Here is a 13,781-nt window from a genome sequence, read left to right as displayed (position 1 = left end):
TTCTTGGTTTTTGTTTGTGTTTTATTGTGATACTAATGACCCTTACTTTTCCTTCCAGCCCTCCCCTGCTCACTCTTGTCTCCCTTTCACTGCAGATCTAAGTATTAGTGACTTTATTGGACACTATACTACATCTCACAGGTCTTCCTGCTGCTATATTTGTCCCACCCAACCTCTCCTCTTGGCAGCACTGGTCCCATTGTAGTGTAATGAGCAACAACCCGTGGAAAGAAATGGGCTCATTCCTACTTTAGAGATGAGGAAAACAACACTCAGAGAAGCAGAGTGACTTGCCTGAATAACAGAGCCATCATTTAAGGCCAGGCCTCTGACACCGTCCAACCCCTAGTTCATCACATCAGGGTATTCTTAACCTCCTTAAAATTTTCTGCAAATTTGTATGTGTGCTTTCACACGTGTGTGTTGCTGGGGAGAGGCCCATCACTTGCATCAGACTCTCCCGGGAGACACCAACCTCTCACACCCCTCCTTTTTTCATTTCTCTGCCTGTTGTGGGTTCCATTTCTCTTTGGATGACGAGGGAGAGATGGCTTTGCGCATGGAGGCACCAGTTAAGATGGAGCATAGGAGAGACACAACCGCGAGGCTCCCGACCCTGCCTTACCCCATCCACCCTGCACGCTGCCTGACTCATTCAGTTACAGGGAGGCCATGCTCCTTCCAGGCTGCTGAGCTGCCCAGGGCTGGGCCTCCACACTTCTGTGCTTAGGAAGGATGGCCTTACCTACCTTGTTCAGCGGGTCAGCTTCAGGAAGGGGTTGTGAGCAAAGGTCATGCTTGCCCTGTGTCCTGTTGTAGCAGTGCAGTGGAGCTCGGGTATGCCACAGGAATAGGAGCAGGATTTTGCTTTTCTCAAGTTCAGTGTAGCTAGTCTGTCACTAGACCTGCTGGGTCCCTGCATGGTGCTGGATGCCAGGAAAGTAGACTTACACACACACACACACACACACACACACACACACACAAGTATACAATATAGTCCCTGCCCAGAAGGACTGTTCAATCTACTGGGAAAAGGAGACATGAACCCATTCATGATGGAGACTGTGTAGGGGAAGAAAGACTAGACTATGCGGTGTAGACATATAGACTAGACTATGCAGTGTAGACATATAGACACTAGGAAGTATAAAGTGTGATGCCTGGTGCAGGGTTAAATAAACTCAGTGCAAAAGGGGTTAGAAAGGAGAACACTTTACAGGTTGAACCATCTGGGAAAGGCTTCAGGAAGGAGACTTCCCTGGGCAGCGCCAGTCTCTCCTGTGTGCCCCAGGAGCACACAGCTGGTGAAGTCAGTGGCCTGGGGGGATCGAAGGCCTGGGGGGATCGAAGCGATGGTGCTGCCTCATTGACTACAGGTGCCCAATGGGGCCTGCATGTTGAAGGCGAGCTTGCCAAAGGTGTCTCACGAGTCCCCAGAAATGAACTAACTTCCTAGCAAAAAAAGTGATGAATGACTATGAAGGAGAGGAAGTCCCCTTATGCCGAGGGACTTTGTCTCTTCTGAAGCCAGCGTAACCAGCCACACCTGTGTCACCAGCTGTGGGCCTGAATTCCTCGGCCAGTCTCAGTCTCTCACCAGGAGCCTGCAGATTTGCTGAGAGTCACCTGGGATCTCCCATGGACATCTGGCTCACTAGCCAAAGCCTGTCACTCCCAGGTTCCCAGGGAGTCTGAGTGCAGTATCTGTGGCCACCTCATGGCCAGACCAGGAACTGTGTCCCCCTTAGAGTCCTGCTGTAGTGGGGACTCGTTCCACACGCCAGCCACTGCAGCCTCCCTGGGATGCAGGTACCACTCGGTTGCCAGGTCTCACGGCAGCCTGTGTTTCCATGGAGGGACAGAAATCAGAGAAGGCTGTTGCCTTGGAAACCCTGTTGGCAGCAGTGACTCAGCTGGTCTGTAGCCACCTTCCGCCCTCTTGTGGGACAGCAGCCCTCCCTGCAGGCCTCCCCCTGCCCACCCCCAGGGGCGCTGAGGTGAAAACAGAAGGCTGTGTTTGGAGTGTGCTAGGCTGGTGCCCAGCGTGTGCTCAGAGCTCAGCACACGTGGGAGAGTCCTGAGGTGTGTTTTACCCACAGGAGACACTAGGGAGGTGGTGTTAGCCGTTCTAGTCGAGCCGAGTCCCTAGTGCCTTCCTCCGCTATGGCCCGGGCGGGTACAGAACACAGAAGACTACACGCAGTTGGTGCTTTCACAGGCCAGCCTGTCTGCACCAGGCAGATTGATGAGTTAAGAGATGTTGGATGTTCCAGGCCTTTCTCCACCTGCTCGCCTGTAGCCCCAGCACATCACAGTTGTGGGGACAGCCGGGGGCCGGGGCAAACTTTTTCTCTTTTCCCTCATGCCTGTTGTACCTTGCACACTATTCCCCACCCCAGCTCCACCATGCCCTTTGCCTACCCCTTGCACCCTGACCCACCCCCGACATGCTCCAGCCACAGCAAACTGGCACCGCACACGCTCCTAACTCCAGGCCTTTGCCTGCGCCACATCCACCTGGGACATCCTCCCAAATTCCCTGTGCTTGGCCAGCTCACCTCTCACCTTCCTCCCACCGCCCCTCGCCCAAGACAGTTCTAGACACTGCTCCTTGGGGTTTCTGCATTGCTCTCCTGCCCCCGACGGGGCACTGGCTGCTGTACTGCAGGGGCTGATTATCCCGCCAGACACCGAGAGGGCCAGTTGTGTGCACCGTTTACACCTGGGTCCCAGACCCTGTCGGGAGCCTGGCACAGAAGCGTTTGGTGAATGGAGAAATGAGCCATCAAATGGGGCTTGGGTCAGCCCCCTGTTCTTCTCTTCCACATAGGCCTTTGCTAGTGTTTGCAGCCAGTTTCTCCTCCTCTGGGTTCCAGGGCGCCTCCGGCCATAGGACTTTTATGACACTGATCTCGTGCTGCCCCCTAATGGTGCTCAGGCACCCAGCCCTGTTAGAGGAGCTTAGGGTTTGTTCTAAGAGCCATCCACTGTCTGAGGGCAGGAACCAAAACTGATTTGTTTTTGTTCACAAGGCCCAAAACAGAAGAGATGCTTGGTAAGTATTTGAACAATGAACTAGTTATTCTGAAATGTGAGTTTCACACGAACTCTGCAGCTGTAAAATGACCCAACTCATGGGACATCTCTCACCAATCCTCAGTCAATACCAGTAATAATTGTAACTGACAGTACTTACTATGCACCGGCCATGCTCCAGCCCCTGTTCCAAGTGCTTGCCTCATTTATTTAAAACTTACCACCACCCAGAGAGGGAGGAACTGTTATCACCTTCATTTCAATAGATGAAGCAACTAGGAGACCCAGAAATTGAGTAATTTGCATGAGGCTGAGTTGGCTCCAGAATCTGTGTCCTTAATTAATCACCTTCCTGCCTCTTTGCCCAAATAACAGCAACAATATTAGTGGTAATGAAAGTAGTCATAGTAGTAGTAATATATTTAGTTCATTATTTATTTTATTATAATTTTGTTATTATTACCAGTATTTACCATTAAACATATGTGTGTATGTTTAAGATATATTTAATGGTAAATACAGATGATAATACATACACAAGTAATATACACACACACATATATAAACATAAACAAGCTAAGCATTTTATATATATATAAGCTCGGCTATATATGTGTATATGTGTGTGTATAGGTACTGTTTACTGTGTGCTGTCATGGTTCTAAGCATCTAAGCGCTCCAGATACATTAATTAATTTAATCCTCCAGCCACCTTAAGATGTTAGACACTATCATCCAAATGAGGAAACTCATTTGATGACATGAGTACAGAGAGGTTAAACAACTTATACAGGGTCCCCAGTTGGTAAGGGATGCTGCGGGGATTCAAACCCTGGGAATCTGGTTTCGGAATCTGCATCCTTAAATATGCCAAAGATTCTGAGTGGGCCTGCTGGACTGACCCAGAGTCAAGCCAAGAAGGAAGGAAGCCCTGTTGTGTTTTCTGCTAGGCCCTGCCAGCCTGTGTGACCTTGAGAAAGTTGCTTGGTGTCTCTGTCCACTAATCTTCTGTCCGGTGTAATGGGGCAAGGTGGATGGGCTTTGACAGGTGTTGTGATGAGTAAGGAGCTTAGCTTCTCTGCCTGGAAGGATCAAGGGGAACTCTGGTTCCTCTCCCACCTCCCTCCAGGTTGGTTGTTGCATTAGGGGAGGAGCCCCCACCCCTACCCCTGGCCACCATCTCTAGGGCTGTTTCCTCTAGGTGGGACAGCTGATTCTGCAGGGCTTGAGGGTGGGCAGCACCAGGTATCTGCTGACTGTTCCTCCTCTCCTGCTGGCCGGATGGGACAGGAGGCATGAATGAGCCATCTTTCCAATGCCTTTCTGTCTTTTCTGGTCCAGGTGTGGCAAAGGGAAGCTGGAAGATGGGGATGGCATCAACCTGAATGACATCGAGAAGGTCCTTCCAGCCTGGCAGGTAGGTAGAGAGGCATGTTCTCTGACAGCCCACCCACCCCTGGAGTCTTGATCCCACCCCTGGAGTCTTGATCCTCTTCCTGGACAGGACCTAACCGAAGCACTCCTTCTGGCCCCTTGTTCCAGCAAGGGGTGTAACCACCTGTATGGTAGTAATAGGTAGGCAGGGCTGGCTACCTGCCATTCTCCAGGGTGTCCCATTGTGATAGTGTGTGTGACAGCCTACTCGGTGATGCTGCAGGCCCTGGTGGCAGGCCTGATGTGCCCTCGAGATGAAATAGACCATGCCCTGGCAACTCAGTGAACTTGGAAGTTTTTGTCCCTTGGCCTGAAGCCTCTCTGCAGGTGAAGAAGTGTCCTGTGGTGTGTTCAGGTGGGACTGGCATGCCTGGAAGAGATTCTTATGTGGCTGGGGCTGTCTTTAGACTTTTGAACAGTGGACTTGCCCTGCTGGCCTCCAGGTGTCTGCTATGCTTGCTCTTTTTTTATTGATTGGGCCTCTTTCCTGGAATCAGGGCCAGGTTCCAGGACAAAGAGGATTCACTCAGTGAATCCAGGTCTCTAGATGCTTATAGTGCTGGACTTTTGGTGGAAACAGCAGGAGTCTAGCTGCTCTCAGGAATGAGACTGGGCCTGCTGCAGGGGTGTAAAAGCAGTGGACCCTCCACAGTGACTGATCCTGCCACTGCCAGTGACCATGACCTGCTACCACACTCCACTGTGCCACCCTTCCCTTCTCTCCTGATTCTTCTCTTACTATTTTACCTATATCCATTCATCTCTTCCTGGTGCCTGTACCATTTTGTTTCTTCTCTGTTCATGCCTTGGGCCTATCAATGAGAGACAATAAGCATGCAGTTAAGACCTCAACTATTTGATTATCTCCCACTTGGGATTTATTGAGTTTCTTGGATCTGTAGGTTTATAGTTTCATCAAATTTGGAAAATATTCAGCCACTATTCCTTCCATTTTCCCTCAACCCTGGGGTTCCAATTGTATGTATTCTATGCTTCTTCATCTTTTCCCATGGCTCACCAAAGCTCTACTTGGTTTTTAAAAGTCTTTCTTTACTCTCTGTGTTTCATTTTGGATAGTTTTTATTGCTATGTCTTCAAGTTCACTAATCTTTTATTCCAGTGTGAAATCTACTGATAATCCCATTCAGTATATTTTTCATTTCACATATTATAGTTTTTATCTCCAGAAGGTCATTGTGGGCTTTTTAAAAAATGTATACGTGTATCTTCCCTTCCTCATGCTTTCTCTTCTGGAGTATATAGAACCTATTCCCAAAGCTGTTTTAAGGCTTTCTCTACTACTTCTCTCATCCATATAGTCTCTGAGTCTATTTCTATTCATTGATTTGTCTCTTGGTTATGGGCCATACCTTTTTTTACATGCTTGGTAATTTGATGTTAAATGTCAGATGTTAGAACCTTTACATTACTGGGTGCTAATTTTTTTTTATCCCTTTAAATATTTTGGGGTTTGTTCTGGATCACAGTTAAGTTACATAAAAACAGTTTGATCCTTTCAAGACTTGCTTTTAAGCTTTGTTAGGGTGCGAAGACTTTAGTGTAGGACAAATTTTGCTCCACTGCTGAATAAATACCCTTCTGAGATTGCCATCCAATGCTCTGTGTATTAGAAGGTGTTTCCCCCTTGGCTGGAGAAACACCAACTTATTTTCAGCCCTGTGTGATCTCAGTGGATTGTTCTATCTATTCCTTGCCTCGAAAGTTTCCTTACACATGGACAAATTAATACTCAGCCAAAGACTTGAGAGGCTAGGATTTCTGGATTTATCTCTGTATGTTGGTCTCTCCTCTCTAGTACTCTGCCTTGCAAATCAAATTGTCTTGGACTCCATGGATTTTGAACCCTGTCGTCTTAGCTCATTGAGATGACTGGGCCCTGGACTGCCCTCCCTGTGTTGCAGACTGGAAACTTTCTGGGAAATGAACTGGGGCACACATAGAGGTCACCTCATTACAAAGAGAAATATGATGACTTTATTGTGGAGAAATCTAGCAGGCCCCAACGTGAACAGGTGATCAAGAGAACATCATTAGTGATGGGATGGGTGGACACTGTGTCCCCCTGATGTGCCACACAGAAAACCCAACATCATTTCTTTCCAAGAAAGCACAACCTGAGTCTGGTTGTTTGGAAAGTAGTGTAAGGACCACTCTCTATAACTGCCTGGACACAGAAGACAGGGAAAGACTGAGGAAGTCTTCCAGATTGTAGGAGACTGAAGAGGCAAATGACTAAATACAACATGTGTTCCTTGCTGAAATCCTGGACCAGAAGGAAATCCTGACCTTGTTGGTACAGTTGGAGAATGCGATTGGGTCTGTGGGTGGCACAGTGTTGCTTCGGCGTCAGTTTCCTGACTTGGAGGCAGTGTGATGGTCATGTGGGCGAGTGTGCTTGACTTTGAGAAATATGCACTATGATGTTTGAGGGATATGGGCCTGGTGTCTGCAGTGTCTTCTCAAATGGTTTATAAAGAGATTGATGATAATGGTGTGTAGACACAGAGGGAGAGAGAGGGCAAACATGGGGAGGTGTTAACAGTTGAGGAGGACGTGGATGTTCTTTGTACAGTTCTTGCACTTTCCTATAAATTTGACAGGAAAAAGAATCAATCAGTAGGGCCGAGGCTGTGATGTATAAGTCACAGGCAGTGTATCAGCTCGTGAAACACCCTCTGGGCTGGATCTGTATTAAATTATCACTGCTAATGGAAAGCCAGCCTTGACGCAAGAGAAAAAAAGGGTAAGGTACTAGGAAGTGACCACCTCATCACTCCATTTCTAAATGCCAAGAGCATTCATCATTGATAGAAGTAGTACATTTGAGAGACCTCGATCTAGGTGAGAAACCAGATGCCCCCTGCATTAGGTAGGGTGTTGACCACTTGGTGCCCTTTGAGCCAGAAGCTTGGGAGTCATGGCTGGAAAAATAGCAGATCTGACATTTAGTGTTGCTTGGTGACTGTTTCCTCATTCCTCTAGGGTACAAAATGGAGGACCTTTGGTTTCTGCTCAGAAGAGAAAGGAGAGCTGGGCTACTGGCTGGGTGGGAGGTTGGCGGTCAAGGGCTTGGTGTCTGGACCCACGAATCCCAGCCCTGCCACTGACTAGCCCAGGAGTCTTGGGCTAGTTACTTATTCTCACTCTGCCTCAGTTTCCTCCTCTGTAAGATGAGGGAAATAACCGTATCTACTTTATAGGGGACTGGAAAGATCAAGCACATTCATTCACTCGAGGGCTGAGGGTGGCGCCCAGCGCACAGTGGGTGCTGTGCTGGCCGCTGCTGTAGTTATTCCCAGGACTCCACACTGCCAGTCAAGCCCCACCTTCTGAGGGTGGCCCAGGCTATGGGGGGCCTGCTCTGTTAAGAAGAGGAAGGAGGGGGTGATTTCCTGCCCCTACCCCCCAGGTGAGGTGTTTCTTGGTGAAGAGGGCATTTCTGCTGGTCAGAAGCTCGGATGATGAACCGTGGTTCATGGGTTACCAAGGCTCTGGTTGATTCTTCTCCTGTGCGGCCTTCCAGGCAGTGGAGACAGATTGGACTAGAGGTCAGAAGAATCCACTTCTAGACATTTGCCAGAGCCGTGTGTGTGATCTCACCTCTGTGGGCCTCAGTTTACTCATCAGCGTAATGACACAGTTGTATTAGATCAGAGGTCTGCAATCTGTGAAGCCCTCAAGGTTCTCCTGGGGTGCCCCTGGGTGCTGCTGGGGGAAGTGGGGAGGTGGAAGCAGCAAGCTCCAGAGGCCCCCACTTGGGCCCACCTAGAACTGTTTGGCCGGTGCCTCTAAATCAGGATACTAACATGGTTTCATGTGGAGAAACAATTCTACTGCTAAACAAATTTTGAACATCATCAGACTAAGGTCCCTCTGAGGTTTCACATTCTAGAGTTTTCTTTTTTTTTGTTTTTTTTTCAAGGAGTGGTAAATCAGTGAGAATTCTGGGCTCTCCAGGGCCCACATGTTATGCTAAGCTCTTCGGGGTGGCTGGTAGTGGAGGCCTTCACCCACTGTCTCCACCGTCTGGCTGGAGCAGAAGGGCTTTGATATTCATGTGCACACACACACACTCATTACACATCATCTGTCACACACGTACACACGTACACATACCACACACATCAAACATACACATTACATACCACACATGTACACATATACACTGCACATACCACATACCACACATGTACATGCACACACATATACACTTCACACACATCCCCTCACATCCTATGCACACATACATACACCACACATATGCACACACATACGTCACACACATATACACCCATATATACACAGCACACATACACATACCATACGTTTCCATGACACACACTTTGGACGTGCTTTGCCCTCGGTAAACTATCAGCAGATGAATCTGCTGGCCACGGTACTGGAGCTCAGCTGCACATCGGAACTGCTGGGGAAGCACTGAAATCTACCCTATCTGCCCACTGTATTCCTCATTTACTGTTGTGTAACAAATTGTACAAAACTTCACAGCTTAAAACAACAAACAGTTATACACACTTTCTGGGAGCAGCTTAGCTGGTGGATCAAGGTCTCTCATGAGTTTGCAGTCAAGCTGATGACCAGGGATGCCACCATCAGAAGGCACACCTGGGCTGGAAGACCCCCTCCTGTGTCTGAGGGCAGGAGGCCTCAGTTCCTCCCTAGCTTCCTTGACACCAGATCTTCTGTATAAGCTGCTTGAGTGCCCTCAGAATATGGCAGCTGGCTTTCCCCAAAGCAAGTGGTGATGGGGAGAGAGAGAGAGAGAAGATTCCATCGCAGAAGTCACACTCGTTTATAGCCTCATCTCAGAAGTGATAGAGCTTCACGCTGCCATTTACTGTATTTCATTTGCACAGACCAACCCTGGTACAATATGGGAAAGGCCTACACAGAGGTGTGAATCCCCAAAGGCAGGAATCATGGGTGGCTCCTGGAGTCTGGAGACCATACTCACTGAATCACACCCAAGAATCTGCATTTCCTTCTTTTCTTTTCCTTTTCTTTCCTTCTTTTTTTTTTTTTCTTTTTTTCTTTTTTTTTTTTTTTTTTTTGAGACAGCATCTCTCTCCAGCACCCAGGCTGGAGTGCAGTGGCACATCTTGGATTATTGCAACCTCCACCTCCCAGGTACAAGCGATTCTCATGCTTCGGCCTCCCAAGTAGCTGGGCCACAGGTGCCCACCACCACGCCCAGCTAATTTTTGTATTTTTAGTAGAGATGGGGTTTCAACATCTTGGCCAGGCTAGTCTTGAACTCCTGACCTCAAGTGATCTGCCCACCTCGGCCTCCCAAAGTGTTGGGATTACAGGCATGAGCCACTGTGTCTGGCTAGAATCTGCGTTTTTAAAGCATTGTAGGAAATTCCAATTATCAGCAAGAGTTGAAAACGTAAAAGTCCTGGCTGATAATGCTTCTGGCTTGACCATTCCTTGGGGTATCTGCAGTTCACATGGGTACCCTTAGGACAAGGTAGACGGCTTCTTGATCACCAAACACAGACCTCTGGTGTTTGAGGAATTTGTGGTCCCATGAGAGCACAATGGGATGACTTTTCTGTTCCTAGTGTTCTTCAAAGCCCCTCATAAATAGGGCTGACTGGTTCACTCATCTGGCCTTGGGTCCTGAGGGTCAGCTGGCCTAGCTATTAGCATATGTGGTGGGGGCAACACCTAGTAGTATGGATGTGTCCAATGCAATGTGGGATATTTAGGACTCCTGGCCTCTACCACTGAATGGCAGTCACTGGAGAGGGGCAGGCATAGTGACCACCGAAAACATCCTCCTACTTCCACATTCACCTCGGAGATATTGTGCATCCAGCTGAAGGCCCCCACATGGGAGGGAAAGCCGACCTCTAGCCTGGGGACCTCCAGCCCTCCTATGAGAGTCTTGAGCCTGTACAGAGATAGGCGGGCTTCCTAGAGACTTTCTTAGACAAAAATCAGGGTTGACCTCCCCTCCCCACCTGGAGGCAAGAAGGAAAGAGGGTGACAAAGGGAGGTTGGCCTAAAGCCCATTGCCTACCTGCCCTCCACTTCTGCACCCAAGAAGAAGGGGCATAAAGATCCTACCAGCTGTGTACCCAGCATCTTCTCAACCCACAGAGGCCCAGACCCCCATCTCCGGCCCCTTCTGTCCCTGTTCAGACTTTTTAGCAGGCAGGAGGCTTTGTGATGTTCTCAGCACCCTTGCCGGGCCTCTGTCCTGGGCTCCCCCTGCCATCCTGTGGCCCTGTCAGTCCCTCTCCCGATCTGTTCTGTTCTTCCGTCTCTCCTTGCTTTCTCATGGGCCGGAGGTTCCCTCTGCCTAAAATCACACTCATCTATTCTCTGCCTGTCCTTTTCCTGACTCAGGACACCTCCCCTGATACCCTCTCAGATGCATAGGACAGAGTCCAGCGTCCATCTGCCATTTCCCCAGAGCCCCTGTGCCCATCCCTGTGGCGTGGCTCCCATCACATCACACCTGCTTATGTAACTGCCAGACTCCCTTCCTGGACTCTGGGCTGCCTGAGGGCTGGGCCATTTCCTTCAGCCTCCTAACCCCAGCACCAGGTGCTCTAGAGTGAATGCTGCTGAATAACCTCCCTTCTAGATGCGCTGTTGTGATGTCTAGAGTGTACAAGAAAGGCAAGATTTATGTGTCTTGACATTCAGTCATCCCTCTGCCTCTGTTTCTCCCACCGCTTCCCAACAGAAATTCAGCATGAACCTGGTTTTGCTCTTCTTGGTGTGATTGCTGAGACATATTTTTTTTTTTTTTTTAAAGAAAATAGGATTTTTCCATTGTCTCCTATATTAGGACACTATAGGCCATGGTATAATACGAAACAAACCCCCACATCTCAGTGGCATCACACACAGAATTTTATTCTAATTTTCTGAAATTCTGCGGAGGGCCAAGCTGGCCTCCAGGGCAGCTCCCTGGGGACTCCAGGGTCCAGGTGGATTGCATTCTGTGGCCCTGCCATCTTACTCCGTGGTATCCAGGCAGCCCTGGCAGGGGCAAAGAGAGCTGGAAGGTTATGTTCTAGGTCAAGCTTGGCCAACATATGGCCCAGGATGGCTTTGAATATGGCCCAAAACAAATTTGTAAACTTTCTTAAAACATTATGAGGTATTTTACAATTTTTTGTTTTAGCTCATCAGCTATCATTAGTGTATTTTATGTGCAGCCCAAGACAATTCTTTCGGTGTGGCCCAGGGAAGCCAAAAGATTGGACATCCCTGTTCTAGGTCTTAAATGCTTTGGCCCAGAAATATCAGCTCCACTCAGAGCCCATTGGACAGAACTAGTCACATGCCCCCACCCCAACTGCAAGGGCTGACACTCCTGCAGGGGAGCGGGAAGAAAGGGAGCACACGGCTGTTCTGTGAGCTACAAGCGACTCTGCCAAATCTTCCTCTTTCCTTCACTTGCTCACATAACTCATCTTCATGGACAAGTGCTCTGCCCTAGCCTTTTAGAGAGAGAGAATTGATTGCATAAGATACGGTTCCCCAAGAGAGGTACAGCCTAGTAGAGGAAATAAGACATGCACAGATTACTACACTGCATTCAAAGCTGTAAATGCCTGAGCAGGTGCTGGTGCCTTGCCCAGGTCACAGTCCCTGTAGGGCGAAGTCTGGGTCCTCTCCCAGCACACCCCACCTTCCTCCCCTGTGCTGCTGCAGCTCTTCCAGTCTGGGGTGTGAATGTGTGGCTGAGTACAAAGCAGAGGGCCCCACTGGCCCCCACACTGAATGCTGTTGATCTCCTGGGAGCCCTAGCTTATCTCTCAGTGGGTCACACAGGGAGCGCATGCCACAGTGAGTGGTCTTAGCAGGTGATGCCTCCACTGGGGGTCAGATGCTGACACCTAGGTGTCTGGCTAAGCTCCTCTCCAGCCAAAGCCAAGGCCCCTATTCCTGGTGTCCCCATCTGGCCATGTTTCCACAGCTGGCAATGAATCCAGGGGTGAGTCTCACCGCAGTGCTGACCTCAGGGAACTTCATCTCTGGGGCTGCTGGATTCAGGCCCTTGGAGCCCCACCAAGGATGTGAGGCAACAGGGTAGACAGTAGGTGTCTGTGTCCAGGGCTCACCCTGTACCTCTGTGAACTCCTGCTGTCAGGAATAGTTCTACACTCTGAAAAGGCATTTAGTGAGCTAGTTAAGTAAGGGTCTATGGGTGGTGTTAACTGGCTCCAAGGTCTTCCTTCCCACACTGGTGGCTGGAGGGAGAGGAGCAGGTACACTGGGATAGGAGCTAACCAATAGCCAGGTTTTATGCCATCCACACCAAGGCATGACATTCCACACCATGGCAGCCTCAGGCGAGTTGAGACTGGCATTGCTCTCCAATGATGGGGTGGTGGGGAGGTGGTGGCGGGGGAGGCGGGAGGTGGGGAACAGCAGCAGGCTCTGAGTACAGGGCCATGGATTCAGGGTTCAATCATGGTTCTGAGTGTTGAAGCCATAAGGCAGGGCAGACACTGAGACACACACTTGGACTCAGACTATGGTTCTAGGGGAACCCCAAATGCCATCCACAAGTCTGGTGTCCTGGTGGCATTTTTGGCATCTCTATCACAGGAGTAGAGGTATTGACCAGGCTACCACTCTGGCAGTGACGTGGACAGCCCAGGCCCATCATTAACAGTCCTGCTCTGAGTGTGGCCCCAGTGTTGGGGACTGCTGGAGTTGAGGCCTTGCCAGGATAGGTGGCTGTATGGCAGTGTGCTCCCACTAGAGGGCACCAGCGCACCGCTCTGCAGGCTCCAGCCTGGCGCTTGCTGTGGGAAGTCCCCTGGTCCCAGCGCCAGCAGCCAAAGACGTCTTCACCGACCATGCCCCCTGGTCAGCACATGCACACTGTCCTGAAAATGACCCCACTCAATGCCCAGGCCCTTCCTCCCTGCAGCAAGGGAGAAGATGGGGAGGTGCAAGAGGTAGCCACACTAAGGTGTAGGGAAGCTCCTGTTGGGCCACGTGTCCCCTGCTTGGCCAAGGCATGACATTCCTCCAGAGGGCCCGCCCTCCCCTTGGACCCCTGGGAACACACTGCTTCCAAGAGGGCAGCGGCACAGGGCTGCAGGGGGACACCCACTGGGGTGGGGCTGGGGGAGTTACAAAGTGTTGGCTTCCGCCCTTGGAAGGATGGGGGCTGGCTAGGTGGGGAGATGGAGCTGCATAATCTGTAATCCATAGACTAAGCCAAGTTGACTTACTAAATTCTGAATTAACTTGACTAAGTTCTGAGTTAACTTGATTAAGTTCCGAGTTAA

At 49.8% G+C, this 13,781-nt stretch overlaps 1 protein-coding gene across 11 annotated transcripts in view; it reads left to right on the top strand.

Moving 5' to 3' along the window:
* Nucleotides 1–13,781, top strand: part of CTIF (cap binding complex dependent translation initiation factor) — a 331,164-nt gene that overhangs the window by 130,428 nt on the left and 186,955 nt on the right. For all 11 annotated transcript variants that reach the window (XM_007974079.3, XM_007974078.3, XM_007974077.3 and 8 more), the window contains one exon: nt 4,381–4,456. In XM_007974079.3, the coding sequence (XP_007972270.2) occupies nt 4,381–4,456 (76 nt within the window). The remainder of the gene's footprint in view (nt 1–4,380; nt 4,457–13,781) is intronic.

Source organism: Chlorocebus sabaeus, chromosome 18, assembly GCF_047675955.1.
Source record: "Chlorocebus sabaeus isolate Y175 chromosome 18, mChlSab1.0.hap1, whole genome shotgun sequence".
In the NCBI taxonomy this organism is placed as follows: Eukaryota; Metazoa; Chordata; class Mammalia; order Primates; family Cercopithecidae; genus Chlorocebus; species Chlorocebus sabaeus.
This window is presented reverse-complemented; position numbering and strand designations above follow the sequence as displayed.